Source organism: Balaenoptera acutorostrata, chromosome 2 (assembly GCF_949987535.1).
Source record: "Balaenoptera acutorostrata chromosome 2, mBalAcu1.1, whole genome shotgun sequence".
In the NCBI taxonomy this organism is placed as follows: Eukaryota; Metazoa; Chordata; class Mammalia; order Artiodactyla; family Balaenopteridae; genus Balaenoptera; species Balaenoptera acutorostrata.
Window position 1 is genome coordinate 121,503,651 of NC_080065.1, and position 16,036 is coordinate 121,519,686.

A 16,036-nucleotide genomic window follows, 5' to 3' on the forward strand; every position below is an offset into this window, starting at 1 on the left:
AAGAGGAGACAAGCTGGACTGGATGGTAACAGTGGGAGTGCCAGCTGCGGGGTGATCTGGGCAAGTAAGATCATTAGCCACACACCTGAACACAAAGCCCGTTTGAGCTCAAGAATCTGCATGATGGCAAAATGGGGTGAAACCATTTCTCCCTGGATCTTCTGAAATGTCTGGCTGAGAAGGTCAACAACTGTGCCTCAGAGGCCCTGACTACATCAGTTTGTCTCTTTGGCAACACAGTTTTATTGCTCCCATAAAGATGTGTGGCTGCCGAAGCATACTTATCTCCAGGCAGGTTACCCTTTTGATACAGTGGACTTTCTGAGAATTTCCCAGTTCAGGGCAGGAATTAATGATGCTAAGCTCCGTAAAGAGATACATATTGCTCCATTCAGTTCCTAAAGAAGGAAGCCTCTGGGAAGGCAGGAACCCTTGGAATGTGATAAGGGGCACAAAAACCTGGAGACTAGCCAGGACCATACAGTCGGGGCCTTCTTCTCAAGTAGGCTGTGTGCCAGTAGGAAGTGAGGGCTGGAGCAATGGCAACCCAGAAGTGGAGGGAGGAGGTTTGTGAAGAGGCCAGGCATATAGCCATGCAGTTCAAGAGGCGCCCTTGAGTTCTGGACAGTGTGACTGAATATTTTTCAAACTGTGGTCCCACATAGCTTGCCAAGATTAATGAAGGTGTACACAACATAACACACCATTGTATAAGTTACATACAGTGGGGACACATCCATTTGTTCTTCCAATCAATTGACAAGGGCAAATATTGTCCTGATTTCTAGACTTGACACTAGTGTTGGTAGTTCTCAGAGCTGGGTCGGTATCTACAATCTTTCCACAGCAGGCTTGGCAGGTCATGGCAGGTGACAGCAGGGCATGGCTACCTGAGATTAGCAGGTCCAGCACTTCCGGAATCTGAAGTCACATCAGGGCAAGGTAATAAAGACAGGAACGATAACTATTTGCCTCAAGTAAAGTACATTTGCACAACACACATTTTAGTAAAGTACATTTGCCAACATTCTCAATTTTCACAAAAGCCAAATGATGTGGACAGGCCACTGATTCTTCGCCTTTTGTGTATGATGAGGAAACTGCAGCCCAGTGTGGTTGAGTCCTTTGCACCAGGTTGTACAGTAAATAGCAACTGAGCAACAAAGCAAATCCCAGCTGCTCCTAATCCAGGGCTCTTTCTACTAAACCATCTGCCTATCATGGACTCTTTAGATCATGAGAAAACTGCTGGACTCTTTAGAAACAGGAACTGGGCCAGAGCTTCCCAGTTGGTAATACCCTGGGGAAGTGAACTGAGGGGTCCCTCAGCTTGTTCAAACCCAAACCACAGAGGTTATACCCAACCTGTTTGTTGGAGGATGTCCATCCACATTACTGGATGCTTCCATAGCTTCTTCGACAAGTGTGGCAGCTTATGATTTGGAAGTTTCTTTTAGCGTCTATAGTCTCTGGCACAAGGACCAGACAGGGCTGGGCTTGGAGGAATGCCGAACACAGGAGGTGAAGCTTTGGGAGGCCCCTGTGCTAGAGCTGCCGATCAGATGCTCAAGTGTTCACTGAATGGATGTTGAGGCACATAAGGCCCACAGTGTCAGGCACAGGGCCACAGTGCCTGCGACAGGCCACAGTGTGTGATCCCTATCATCAGGAAACTCACTGAACCGGTTAAGGCAAAACAACATGCTCAGAAAACAGCAGCAGCCAGGACAGACCATGATAGTGGGTACAGCCTTGGTATGGACAAGGGGTCCCAGCTTTTTCTACAAGTACCTTTTAAATATATAAAATGGAGTCCAATCCATAGAACAGCTGTTTACTTTGTGTCCACAGATTAAGAAAACACATATGACAAGAAGCTACCATGGATCATCAGTGTATTTAAGTAACTGTTATTGTGTTCCCACAATAGCACCTACACATATGAGAAAAATGGCCAGACATGTATGTGAGATATTTTAGGAATTCTGTCAATCTATAATGCTTGTGGATTGGTGGGTCCCTTGAAATCACCCCATGCTGCCCCCTTCCATTTGAGAGCCTGCTGGCCCAGAGGCATTCGAGCACAGAACACTTGGTGAGCCTGCACATCGCTAACTGGGGACCAGCAGGGCCTCATCAGTGGGTGGCGGACTTGTTAAGGATTTTCTGGAGAAAGTGACCTGTTGAGAAATGATGTTGTATTTCCACCCCACCCTAACATAAGCACACAGAGGAGGACTGGTGGCGCTCTCCCTTCCAGAGAGGCTCCTGAGGCCTGGGCCCTCCTTACCTCAGTGGATCAGTGACCAGTCACTGTGTTTCAGCTGACTTTCCTGTTTCCAAGGTCATGACCCACTGAAGAAATTGAACAACATTGCCTGAAAAAGGAAAGAAGTGAAACTTGTTCGTGTTTGTGTCTGGGAAGGGTACAGCGGGATGCAGTGGCAGGACCCTGGGTTCTGAGAAGAGGGGCACTAGTGGCAGATCTGAGGGGACCTCAGCCTGCATCTGGGCCAGTGCAGCCTCTCTGAGGTAGGAGGATCCCCCAAGGAGTGGCTGCATGTGTACCTGTTAGAAGTGGCCAAACCTGCACACCCGCACTCGCTGCAGAGCTCCCTGCAGAGGCACCTGCCTACAGAGGGACCTCCTGACCCAGGCAGGAGCCAGCAAGCAAGGCACCAGACACTGCTGCTGAGCGGTGGAGCCAGACGGCCACAGTGTGTGGTCCGAGGAACGATAGCGGGGACTGAGCTGGACAAGGCAGGGGAGCCCGGAGGAGGGGTCTTTTTAGAACTGTGACCCTAAATGAATTTGGGAAAACAAAGAAAACCACAGGCATCCTGAGTGTAACTCTACCTATCATAGTAAAAGCCTCTTGATTTAGAGAGTACAGCAAAAAATGGCCTTAATGGCAAAGTGCTCACGATAAGAAATAATCAAAATTTGATTCATCATCTTATCCTCATCTTAGAACAAAAAATTCTCATTAGAGAAACTAAATACATTTCATTCTAGAAGTAAATATACCTAATGTGAACCCTTCACTTGCATGTGTACACCCCAAGCCAAAGCCCTGAAGGTTCCAGAACAACAGGCTGAGGGACAGTGGTTCAGTGGAGCAGGGTGCCTACTTCCTTCCTTGGGTTCCTTGCACAAAGACAAATCCACATGTATCAGTTGTGCATATTTCCAAGAGCTGCTTGCCAGCAACCTCCCAAGTCAGTTCTTAAGGGTCACCAAAATCTGTTTTACACAAACTAAATTTGGTCCACTGCTAGAGTTACCGGAAGCTCTGATTTGGCGCTTTTCTAAGTCTAGCTGCCAAGGCTCCTGGGCAACTCCTTCCCCTGCTGAGCCACAGAGCATCTTGTGCTCTGAGCAACTGATCAGAATCCCAGCGGTCTTCTGCCTTGTGGTCCCTTATGAATTGTCCATACCACTATTGCTAAAGTAGGTGGGCCCGTAACAACTGTCACCCAAAAGAGATTTACTTCTCATTGAGTGACACGTCATTGATGTCACAGAATCCTTTTGCCTTGAAAAGCAGGAGAGGCTAGGTAGGCTTCTTAGCTCTGCCTGAGTGACCAAAACAGTTTATTTCAAGTCTAAGACGTCATTTTCTCAATAGGATATGGTGTCTGGTGCATGCCATGGTCAAAACTCACCAACTGTGCACTTACAAGCTACACCTTTTATGGAATGTAAATTATACCTCAGTTAAAAAACAAACTAATAAAAACAGGCAGAGGAGGCCAGAGGAGAAGACAGGGGCTCTTAAGAGTGATTGGTCTTCATGGGAAAAAAGGTGAGACTTAAGAACAGGGAAGAAGTCCAGCCAAGAATGCATCGTCTCAATGTAATAACAAGGACACATCAAACAAGCCTCAGATAAGGAAAGTTCTATTAACAAGAAAGGGGGCGGTGTAGTCTTGAAAAATGGCAGTGTCATAAAAAAAACAAAGAAAGGCTGTGGAAATGCTCCAAATGAAAGGAAGCTAAAGAGACATGACAACTAAATATAATACCTGATAGACTGGATCCTGTCCTGGGGGTTGGGGAGGAACACTCTAAAGGTCAGCATGAGATCACAGGAAGGTATGAGCATAGGCAGTACATTAGATACAAGTATTGTCCATGTAGATTATGAACCCGGCTGTTGTCCCACAGTATGTAGAATGGTATCCCGAGTCTTAGGAAACACAGACTGAAGTATTTAGGGGTAAAGGGCCATTTTGTATGTAACTCACCCTGAAATGGGTCAGAGAATAAAATTATGTATGCATGTGTATGCAAAAGAATTTCCTTATTGCTTATTTTGGGAGAAAAAGAATGAAAGTACAGATTTGGTTCTGGTTTGGGTCTTGATGTCAAGGCCAGTTCTCGTTTGGCCAAGTGTTTTTCCAATTTTATCAGATTCTCTCCTTCTATCAGTAACTCCTGAAAGCCACATTGTACCTGCAGCTGATTCATGAAAACCCTGACTCCAGTTCAGGTCACTGTTTCCTGGAGATGAACATGGCCCAGGCAAAGTTTAGGCATTGGGACAAAGGCATCTGTTCAGTTTAATTGCACACACGTGTTTGAGTGAAAAGTGGGGGGGTGGGGTGGGAGAAGAGGGGGAGGGAGAGAGAGAGCACACAAACCATAAAACAAATAAGGTAAAATGTTAACAATAGTTGAATCTGGGTAAAGGTGTTCTGTGTACAGTTTTCCTTTTTTGTACTTTTTTTTTTGCAAATTTGAAATTATTTCCAAATAAAAAGTTTCTTTAAAAATATCGGGGATGAGGGAGCTGGAAGGAGTTCCAAGGGCTTCACAGTATCAACTTGTGTCCAGAAGGCCTTGGCCACCAGTTCAGACTCATGTCAGTATTCCAGGTCACCATGACAATTCTATTGCTGTAATAATTGTAAATGGATCATTTTCAAGCAATAAAAGCTAGATCGCTTATGTTACAACCCTAGGAGAATGTGAGAGAATTTCCTTATTGCTTATCCTGAAAAGAAAAGGAAAAAAGTACAGGGTTTTTGTTGACAAAGTCAGTTGGAGGTTGGACAAGTTTTTTTTTCAACATCTGTCCCCCAGACAAGCAGAATGTTATCAGGACATTCTCTTTCAATCAGTAACTTCTGAAAGCTACATCATACCCACAGTTGATTCATGAAAACCTTGACTCCTGGGACAGATCACTGTTACTTTGACATGAGCATGGCCCAGGCAAAGTTTATATGTTGGGACAATTAACATCTATGTGGGCTAATGTCAAAATTTCCCAGGATGACCCTGGTGGTATCATAGTGGATTTGGGAGAGAAAGGGGTGTTCAGTGACCTCTCAGTAGACTCTCAAAGACCACAGTGTCTGATCTTGCTCTGAGCTCAGAGGGGCCTGTGCCCCTAAAAGTGGCCACCACCCCTGCTCACTCCCTGCTATAGACTATAGAATGAGACTCAGCCTCCTGCCCACGCTGTAGTTGGCCTAATGCACGTGGCCAGGATGCCTCTGTTCCCCCAACATAGAAAGAAAATAGAGGATTAGTTTGTTCAAGCATACTTTCCAGGCAAATAGGAACCTGCCCCTGGACCTCGTCTACTTCCGGGTTGAGTGAAAAGGACAGGTTGTACTTTACTCCTAAATCTCCGGTTTGGACTGTGGCATCAGGAAGCTGAGTATTTTTTCCTAACCTTCATTTGATAATGATGGGGCTATGTAGGGGGCTTGGATATTCACCTATATAACAAAAGTGATCTGTCTTTTAGCCAGCATGTGTAAAACCCCATTGAGAGGGTGCTTACAGGGAATTAAACCCAGTTGGCAAAATACGCATGTGGTCACAGGCAAGCTTCATTCTGTTTCTGTCCTGGCCATGTCATGTTAGTTCTTCAAGAAGGGAAAGTTGAGAACATGAGTCTGCTTTATCTGCACTGGGACTAGGAGGTCTCTCTGGCCATGAGTCAAAGCTGTGCTAAAAGGTCCGTAGCAGAGTAGACAGGCATCAGACAGGGAGATGCAAGAAGCCCGATGGAAGAATTAGAGGGACAGACAGAGTCGCTACTTGCTGGCTACACACATCCTGTAAAGAAGCTACTGATATAACAACTGATGATCTGCCAGCAGAGACCCCAGAGGTCAGCTAAGGAGACAGCACCCTGTGCCCCTGGACTTTGAGGGGCCAATGGCACCAGTACTGCCCTACAGCTGTTTCAGGGCACAGCCTGGCCAGGGCTGGAGAGAGTCAGAACATGTCCAGCCCTCCAGCCAGTGCATCCTGCACCCAACTCACACCAGTCAACTTGGCCTCAGTAATAATCTGGTGATAACATTGCACCCTTCAGTGTTCCTAGCACCATGCTGAGCTCTTTATAGGTATTACCTTGTTTATACTCACAACAGCCTGTTCTCTTTTTTATTTAAAAAATACAATTTTCCAACTTTATTGAGATACAGTTGACAAATAGCCTTGTGTAAGTTTCGGGTGCACAATGTGATGAATTGGTACACGTATGTATAGTGAAATGATTACCAAGATAAAAGGTCAGTTTACACATCCATCACCTCACATAGTTACCATTTTGTGTGTGTATGTGGTGAGAATGTTTAAGATCTGCTCTCTTAGCAACTTTCAAGTATACAATACAGTATTGGCCTGTCCCCTTTTCAAAGGTAAGGAAACAAAGGCTAAAAAGGTGCCTACCAAGGTCAGAAAGTTGGTAAGCAGGGCCAGGATTTGGAACCAGGACAGTCTGGGTCCAAATCTCATACACTTTTTACCACACTATGCACGAGTACACCCACCCACACACACACACACACACACACACACACACACACACAGTGTGTTGGGTTTTCCAGCCTCTGCTTCAAGAGGGAGTTTGGTATGCCTCAGCATATTTGATCCAAGGCATCGTGCAATCACATCTACTCAAAAAGACATAGTGATGGTTGACCGAGAACCTCTGGGCATTCTAAGGCAACAGGTGCTTTATCACCTGGCTGGGATTTTGTCCAGTCTGGCTGCACATGCTGGCAGGAGCTCCCTGTTGGGACTTCAGAATCCCCGTTTGAGCTGCCAAGACGGTCAGAAGTTTTGGTAAAAATCAATTGGTGATGTGAGTGGGAACTGTCAATGGGCTGGGCTGACTCCAGTGCCAGACAATGGTCATTCTCTTGCCCCCAGGTCACTTGCCATCTTTTTGCCCTGTCTTTGCAGCCAACCTCGGTTTGAAGAACAGGGTGGCAGCTCTTGGGGAGCAGCCAGCCTACCAGGGGCCTGTGCATTGCATCATAACCATCGTGCGGACTGAAGGCCTGGCAGGGCTGTACCGGGGCGCCAGTGCCATGCTGCTGCGGGACGTCCCGGGCTACTGTCTCTACTTCATCCCCTATGTGTTCCTGAGTGACTGGATTACGCCCGAGGCCCACACAGGCCCCAGCCCCTGTGCTGTGTGGCTGGCGGGCGGCATGGCAGGTAAGGGCGGCATGGCCGACCCCTGACCCCGTGCTGACCACGGCAGCGAGACAGCTGGGGAGCCTACCATGCCCTTCTCAGCCCTGGGGAAGGGCAGGGTTCATCCAGCCACTCATCCAACAATTCTTTGTTAAGTACCTGCTATGGCCAGACCTAGCCAGGCAGACGAAGGGCTACGAATGGGGAATGGTCCCCCCTCTTTCTCCCATCCCCTTCTCTCTGAGTCCCTATTTGGGCTCTTACAGCTTTCAGCTGGAAGGTATATTTTGAGCACTTACTCTGTGTCAGGTATCACTGAGCTTTGAAAAGAAAATCTGTTATCATGGCTCACCTTTTTTGAATACTGGCACCCTGCAAACCTTTCCAATGTGACATTTTCATTAGCCCCAGAAGGTAGGAATCAGTCTCCCCATTTTTCAGGTGAGAAAACAGGTTCAGCGTGACCAACTCAAGGTCACACAGCTAATGTAGACAGTGTAGTAGGGACTCTGCAGTCAGAAAGATCCAAGTTCAAATCCACACTTAGTCATTTTGTGACCATGGACTGGTTACTTAAACTCCTTACTCAGAACCCACACTGCATCCCCATTTCACTTTGGGTAAAAGTCAATGACCTTGCAATGGTTTCAAGACCATCAGCATTCCAGCTGCCTGTTACCCTTCCGCACTCAGTTTTTTGCTACCGTCCCCTTACATTGCTCTGCTCTTACACTGGTCTCTTTCCTACAACTTGACCGTGCCTGGCTCTCTCCCCACCACAGGGCCTTTGCACTTGCTATTCCCACTGCTTGGATTTAGCAATGCATAGGTCGTCAGGGACTTTGACAAGACCCATTTTGATGAAGAGAAGGGTGTGAAAACCTGATTGAAGTGGGATCAAGAGAGAATGGGATGAAAGAAATTGGAGAACCCAAGTACAAACAACACTTTTGAGAGATTTGAATGTGCTATATTGGGAAAGAGAGAAACACAGCTATAGTCAGAGATGGGTACGGAAGTCAAGAGAGGATTGCTTCTCAAGAAGGCGGATAACCGACGGGAACATACTGTATAGCACAGGGAACTCTATCGAATGCACGGTGGTAACCTAAATGGGAGGGAAGTCCAAAAGGGAGGGGATATCTGTATGTGTATGGCTGATTCATTCTGTTGTGCAGTGGAGGCTAACACAACATTGTAAAACAACCAAACTCCAGTAAAAATTTTTTTTAAAAAGGCAGAGAACATGGTATGTTTGATGCTGATGGGAAAGATCCACTGGAGAGAAGAAAATTGTCATTCCTCCTCCTCCTCATCTAATCAGCTGTGCTTGAAACTTAGGAAACACATAACAGAGCCCGCATCTTAGCCACCAGACCCCAGTGTTCCCGTTCCCCCGCCTTGTGCCTGAGTCCTGGCCTGTGCCAGCTCCCAGTAAGTGCTCAATAAATACTTCTTGACTGAGAAGGCAAACAGGCCCCAGCTGCTCTCATTTCTGGTGAGAGCAGATGCGTGTGGCCTGGCAGTCAAACCTGGTTTTGTAATACCCTCTCCCATGGGCTGAGAACAGGGGAGTGTGCCAGGGCAGCACCTGGGCTGACTCCAGGGAAAGCGGCCCCATTTATCCTGGAAGAAGGCAGGAGGGAGGAGAGGTCCAGAGGGCTCCCAGAGGACCAAGGGCAGGAGGCCGGGATGGGCAGGGGGCTGGGGACAGGCTAAGGCCTCTTTTGGGAGCCGCTGGGCAGCAGTTACAAAACCTTGCAAACCAGCTGCCTTGGACTTTGGCATCGGTTTGTTTTTCTCTCCCCATGAAAGAATGTGCCAATTTCTCTGTTTATACAATAACCTGGCGTTGTTTTCTTAGAGTCCTTTAAAGTCACAAAAGTACTCAAACCAGGACACCTAAACTTATCCAATGGAGATGACCCAGTGGCACATGGTCCTAAGGCTTCTATCCCACATCACTGGAAAAGATAAGAGCTTTTTAAAGACCTGCCCCTGCTCTTCTCTGCAATCCCTAAGCTGACCCTTCCTTGGCAAGCAGGCTGTCTGAAAGTGTTTGTTTAGCATCTTCTTCATGTTCATTCAGAGTAAATCCTGCCTCTGGGGAGCTGCCAGCCTTCAGCCTCAGGCCTCACCCTGGTCTCCCTCCCCTGTGCCCAGAAAGTACTATGGGGCCTGTTCCTGTTCCTCCAATAAAAGCTGCTAATAAAGCCTTCTGCTTAGGAAGCACTAGCAATGGACCTGGCACTGTGCTAAATGCTTCACATGCATCAGGTTATTTGTCCTCATAGCAACCCCATGAAGATAGGTACTGCTGGCCCATTTTACAGAAGACAAACCCAAGGCCTACAGGTGGCAGGAGACTTCTGCAAAGTCCCACAGCAAGTGGCGAGGGAGGATCAAGAACCCCCTTCATAGGTCCTGACCTTGAGCTCTTTGCATGTCCCCCAGCAGCATATTAAGCCTCTGAATGGTGGAAATCTGCAGGGAGCCAGGTCCCCTCCACACCCCAACCAGCCAGCCCCTGATACCTATTTGTCTCTCTCTTAACAGGAGCAATTTCTTGGGGGACAGCAACTCCTATGGATGTCGTGAAGAGTCGACTGCAAGCTGACGGGGTTTATGTAAACAAATACAAAGGTGTCCTGGACTGTATCTCCCAGAGTTACCAGAAGGAAGGTCTTAAAGTAAGCCCCACAGCAGTCATGCAGGGTCAGTGTCAGTCCCTGGAAGGTAGGGTCAGAGATTTTGGAAGATGTGAGACTACAGAGAAGGGAATCAGGAAACCGAGGTGCTGGCAGTTAAATTATGAAACACTTGTTTCATCCAGTCCTTGCCCCGGGCTGGAGGAAGAAGTGGGTGTGCACCCATCTGATGGGTTCAGAGAGGACCGGTAACCTACCTGAGGTCACACAGCTGGTATGTGGCAGAGCCGGGGTCTGGACCCACATCTGTGTTACCGAAGCTTGCCTCCTCATCCAGAAAGGCTAGGAGCTCCTTCCTCACTCCCTGCTCAGCACCTCAGCCTCACCCCTCCTATAAGTGGGAATTCCCAGAACCACCTCAGTCATCACATCTTGCAGGCTCCAATTCCCTGATCTGTCCTCTGCTTTCCACCCCACACAAGTCCAGATCCCATCACCTCTGGTCTCGGCTATTGAGGCAGCCTCCAGCCTGGCCTTGTCTTCCTTCTCCTGAACCTAAAGGGCTGATCCTAAACCCAAGCCTCTACTTGCCTCTAAACTATCTCAGAATGAAGATCAGGTTTCCACATCTAGTGTCCAAAGTTATAAACATCCCCATCTGTCTTGCCTCCCACTATACCCCCTAGTACCCTCATGCTTGCTCTTCCTCGAATGGGCCCCTGGCTATCTTGGCATGCCTCTTAGAGTCAGCAGACTTGAGTTGAAAGCCAGGCCTGGCTACTTGTGAACTGGGGGAATCCAGGCAACCTTCCCCTCTCTGGACCTCAATTTTTCCAATGATAATCACCCCTACCATGAACAGCAGAGATATTTGTAGGTTAAATTAAATTAGGCATATAAAAAGTGCTCAGTTTAATGTATAACACATAGAGAACATTTAGAAAGAGTCATCTGTTTATCATTAGCATTATTATTAGTAGTTTTATTAGCGTTAATGTTACTACTGATCTCTGGGCCTTATCTCACGTGACTGCCTCATCCCAAGCCCTCCAATCCTTACTAACTGCCACGCCAGTGTGTCCAAACTTCTGTTTCTTTGCTCCAATGGAGTGCCAGAGCTTCTCCTCTGGAAACCTGGACTTCCACAAAGGCTCTCTCATCTGTGTGTGACCTCCCAAGTCAGTGTTCTCCAGCTGCTCCTGGACTACAGCCAAGAGTGGCTGGAGCCAATTCACAGGCTACTGCAGGTTTCGCTGCCAGTACTGAGGTCTGTCTGCCTATTAGCTGATGCACAGGTGGGCAAGACTCCTCTTGGGTCCCTTGGTGTATGGTGCTGGATCCCACAACTCCCACAGAGGCACTTTTGTTCATGGATGGATGCTGAATTTTTGTTGTTGAAGTGAGGACAAAATAAGGGACATTTTGGGCTGCCATGATGCTAGTGTCACTCTCCCCATATATTTACCTTTTGTGAGACTTTTACAATATCTCTTCATACAGCTTCAAGTTACTGTCTAGTGATATTTTATTTCAGCCTGCAGGGCTCTCTTGAGCATTTCTTACAGGGTAGATCTAGTGGTGATGAACTCCTCCAGCTTTTGTTTATCTGGGAATGTCTTGATTTCTCTCTCACTCTTGAAGGATAGTTTTTCTGGATAGAGAATCCTTTGTTGACAGTTTTGGTGTTTTTCTTTCAGCACTTTGGATATATTCGCCCATTGCCTTCTGGCTGCTAAAGTTTCTGATGAGTAATCTGCGGAAAGTCTTATAGAGGATACTTTGTATCTGCTTTCAAGAGTCTCTCTGTCTTTCAAAAGTTTATTATAATGTGTCTTCTTGTAGTTCTCTTTGAGTTCATCTTACTTGGAGTTAATTGAGCTTCTTTGATGTTTGTATTCATGTCTTTCATCATGTTTGGGAAGTTTTTGGCCCTATTACTTCACATATTCTCTGCCTCTCTCTCTCTCTCTCTCTTCCCCTTGGACTCCCACAATGAATATGTTGCTCTGTTTGATAGTTTCCCACAAGTCCCTTAGGCTCTGTTTACTTTTCTTCAATGTTTTTTCTTTCTCTCAGACTCAATAATTTCTCTTGTCCTATCTTTAAGTTTGCTGATTCTTTCCTCTGCCTGTTCAAATAAACCTTTGAATCATTCTAGTAAATTTTTCATTTCAGTTATTCATTCATTCATTCAGTGCTTTTCAGCTCCAGAGTTTGTTTGCTTTCTTTCTGGGTTTTCTATTTCTTTATTGATATTTCTATTTTGTTCACATATCATTTTCTTGACTCTCTTCACATCTTTCTTTAGTTTTTCAAGCATCTTCAAGAAGGATATTTTAAAGTCTTTGTCAAGTAGATATGCTATCAGGTCTTTTTCAGGGACATTTTATTTTGATTTTTTTTCTTTGAGTGGACCATACTTTCCTGTTTCTTATATGCCTTGTGATTTTTTATTGAAAACTAGACATTTGAATCTAATAATGTGGTAACTCTGGAAATCCAATTCTCAGTCTTCCCCAGGGTGTGGTGGGTTTCGTTATTGTTTTTGATTGTTGTAGGCTATCTCTGTGCCAATGATCAACCTGAGGTGTAAACTTAAGGTTTTCTCAGTGTTTTTCTGAGCCCGTGCCTTTCCCTGGGCATACGCAGTCACTTTCTAATTTTCCTCATACATGCAGTTGCTTTTGAATGTCTAGTCTTTAATGTCTGGCTCCCAAAAGAGGAAAAAGAGAGAAATGAAGGGAAGGGAAAGGGGCACCATCCCTTTAAATTCCCTGGAAGTCACTTCAGCCAGTGAACAAGGGGGTTGCAAGATGGAGGGGGAGGTTAAACAAGAATGAATGCCCTCCTCTTTGCACCTCATGATCAGAAACAGCAATCAGTGACCAGAACACAGATGTCCAGTATTTGGAGGACAAGGTTCTCATTGCCCACCCTGGTTCCCACAAGCTGTGTGCAGGTTACTCCAGGAACACGTGCATAGATGCCTGCCAAAGGGCTTGGGATGGGGGATGGGTAGCTGCTACTGTGCTAAATGCTGACATTGACTGAAATTAACCACTGCCCAAACCCTCCCCTGGAAGTTGGAAGCCTTCAGTAAACTCCAGAGTTCTAAAGTAGTTACATCAGACAAATTCTGTCTGTGTAATAGTTATTTAGGTGAGGAGACAGAGTCCTGGTATTTTCTATTCTGCCATGTTCCTAGAATTCTCACCTCAGTTGTTTTTTTTTCTTTTCCAGTTTTACTGAGATATAATGGACATACAGTACTGTAGATGTTTAAGGTGTACAGCATAATGATTTGACTTACATATATCATGAAATGATGACCACAATAAGTTTAGTGAACATCTATCACCTCATATAGATACAACTTAAAGAAATAGAAAAATACTTTTTTCTTTGTGATGAGAACTCAGGATCTACTCTCTTAACCACTTTCATACATAATGTACAGCAGTGTTCATTGTATTTATCATGTTGTACACTACATGTTGTACATCCCCTCCCACCACCCCTCACTTCTGGTAACCACAAATCTGATCTCTTTTTCTCTATTTGTTTGTTTTAGAAGTATAATTGACCTACAACACTTTGTTAGTTCCTGGTACACAACGTAGTGATTTGATGTTCCTATGCATTTCAAAATGATCACCGTGATAAGTCTAGTTACCGTCTGTCACCATACAAAGATATTACATAATTATTGACTATATTCCTCACACAATACATTTTATACCCATTACTCATTTAGTTTGTAACTGCAAGTTTGTACCTGTTAATTTCCCTCACCTATTTCTCTCCTCCTCAACATCCTTCCCCTTTGGCAACAACCTGTTTGTTCTCTGTATCTATGACTCTGTTTCTGGTTAGTTATGTTTGTTCGTTTTGTTTTTTAGACTCCACATATAAGTGAAATCATACAGTATTTGTCTTTCTCTGACTTATTTCACTTAGCATAATACCTTCTAGGTCCATCCATGTTTTCACAGATGTCAACATTTAATTCAGTCTTGGCTATTGTAAATAATGCTGCAATGAACATAGGAGTGCATGTATCTTTTCTAGTTAGTGTTTTTATTTTCTTTAGGTAAATACCCAGGAGTGGAATTGCTGGGTTGTATGGTAGTTCTATTTTTAATTTTTTTTGAGGAACCTCCATACTATTTTCCATAGTGCTGCACCAATTTACATTCCCACCAACAGTGTGCAAGGGTTTCCTTTTCTCCACATCCTCACCAACACATGTTATTTCTTGTCTTTTTTTTTTTTTCTTTTTTTTTTTTTTAATTTTATAGCTACTTTATTTATTTATTTATTTATTTTTGGCTGTGTTGGGTCTTCGGTTCGTGCGAGGGCTTTCTCTAGTTGCGGCAAGTGGGGGCCACTCTTCATCGCGGTGCGGGGACCGCTCTTCATCGCGGTGCGCGGGCCTTTCACTATCGCGGCCCCTCCCATTGCGGGGCACAGGCTCCAGACGCGCAGGCTCAGTAGTTGTGGCTCACGGGCCCAGCTGCTCCGTGGCATGTGGGATCTTCCCAGACCAGGGCTCGAACCCGTGTCCCCTGCATTAGCAGGCAGATTCTCAACCACTGCGCCACCAGGGAAGCCCTTCTTGTCTTTTTGATAATAGCCATTCTGACTGGTGTGAGGTGCTATCTCATTGTGGTTTTGATTTGCATTTCCCTGATGATTAGTGATTTTGAGCATCTTTTCATGTGCATGTTGGCCATCTGTATGTCTTCTTTGGAAAAATGTCTTTGCAGGTCCTCTGCCCATTTTTTAACTGGGTTGTTTGGTTTTTTGATGTTGAGTTATATGAGTTCTTTGTATATTTTGGATATTAACCCCTTATCAGATATATCATTTGCAAATATCTTCTGTCATTCAGTAGGCAGCGTTTTCATTTTGCTGGTAGTTTCCTTCACTGTGAAAAAGCTTTTTAGTTTGATATAGTCCCATTTGTTTATTTTTGCTTTTGTTTCCCTTACCTGAGGAGACTGATCTCAAAAAATATTGCTAAGACTGATGTCAAAGAATGTATAGCCTATGTTTTCTTCTAGAAGTTTTATGGTTTCAGGTCTTACATTTAAGTCTTTAATCCACTTCAGGTCTTACATTTAAGTCTTTAATCCACTTACATTTAAGTCTTTAATCCAACACCATTATTGAAGAGGCTGTATTTTCCCCATTGTATATTCTTGTCTCCTTTGTCATAGATCAATTGCCCATATAAGCATGGGTTCATCTCTGGGTCCTCTATTCTGTTCCATTGATCTATGTGGCTGTTTTTGTGCCAGTATCATACTGTTTTGACTACTGTAGCTTTGTAGTATAGTTTGAAATCAGGGAGCATGGTACCTCTAGCTTTGTTCTTTGTTCTTAAGATTGTTTTGGCTATTCAGGGTCTTTTGTTTTTCCATCCAAATTTTAGAATTATTTGTTCTAGTTCCATGAAAAATGCCATTGATATTTTGATAGGGGTTGCATTTCATCTGTAGATTGCCTTGGGGAGTATGGTCTTTTTAATAATATTAATTCTTCCAATCTATGAGCATGGTATATCTTTCCAACTGTTTGTGTCATCTTCAGTGTCTTTCATTGATGTCTTATGGCTTACCAAGTACCTTTTACCTCCTTAGTTAATTTATTCCTAGGTATTTTTTATGCAATTGTAAATGGGACTGTTTTCTTAATTTCTCTTTCTGATAGTTCATTGTTAGCAACAAATTTCTGTGTATTAATTTTGTATCCTGAAACTTTACTAAATTCATTGAAGAGTTCTGGTAGTTTTTTGGGGGCATCTTTAGGATTTCCTATGTATAGTATCATGTCATCTGCAAACAGTGACAGTTTTACTTCTTCTTTTCCAATTCAGATTCCTTTTATTTCTTTTTCTTCTCTGATTGCTGTGGCTAGGACTCCCAATACTATGCTAAATA

The 16,036-nt window shown here is 44.8% G+C and overlaps 1 protein-coding gene across 3 annotated transcripts in view; it reads left to right on the top strand.

Moving 5' to 3' along the window:
- Window positions 1-16,036, top strand: part of SLC25A48 (solute carrier family 25 member 48) — a 45,630-nt gene that overhangs the window by 21,179 nt on the left and 8,415 nt on the right. For 2 of the 3 annotated variants that reach the window (XM_007172180.3, XM_057541666.1), the window contains 2 exons: window positions 7,210-7,467; window positions 10,003-10,161. In XM_007172180.3, coding sequence (XP_007172242.2) covers window positions 7,210-7,467; window positions 10,003-10,161 — 417 coding nt within the window. The remainder of the gene's footprint in view (window positions 1-7,209; window positions 7,468-10,002; window positions 10,162-16,036) is intronic. The other variant, XM_007172181.3, reaches the window with a different exon arrangement.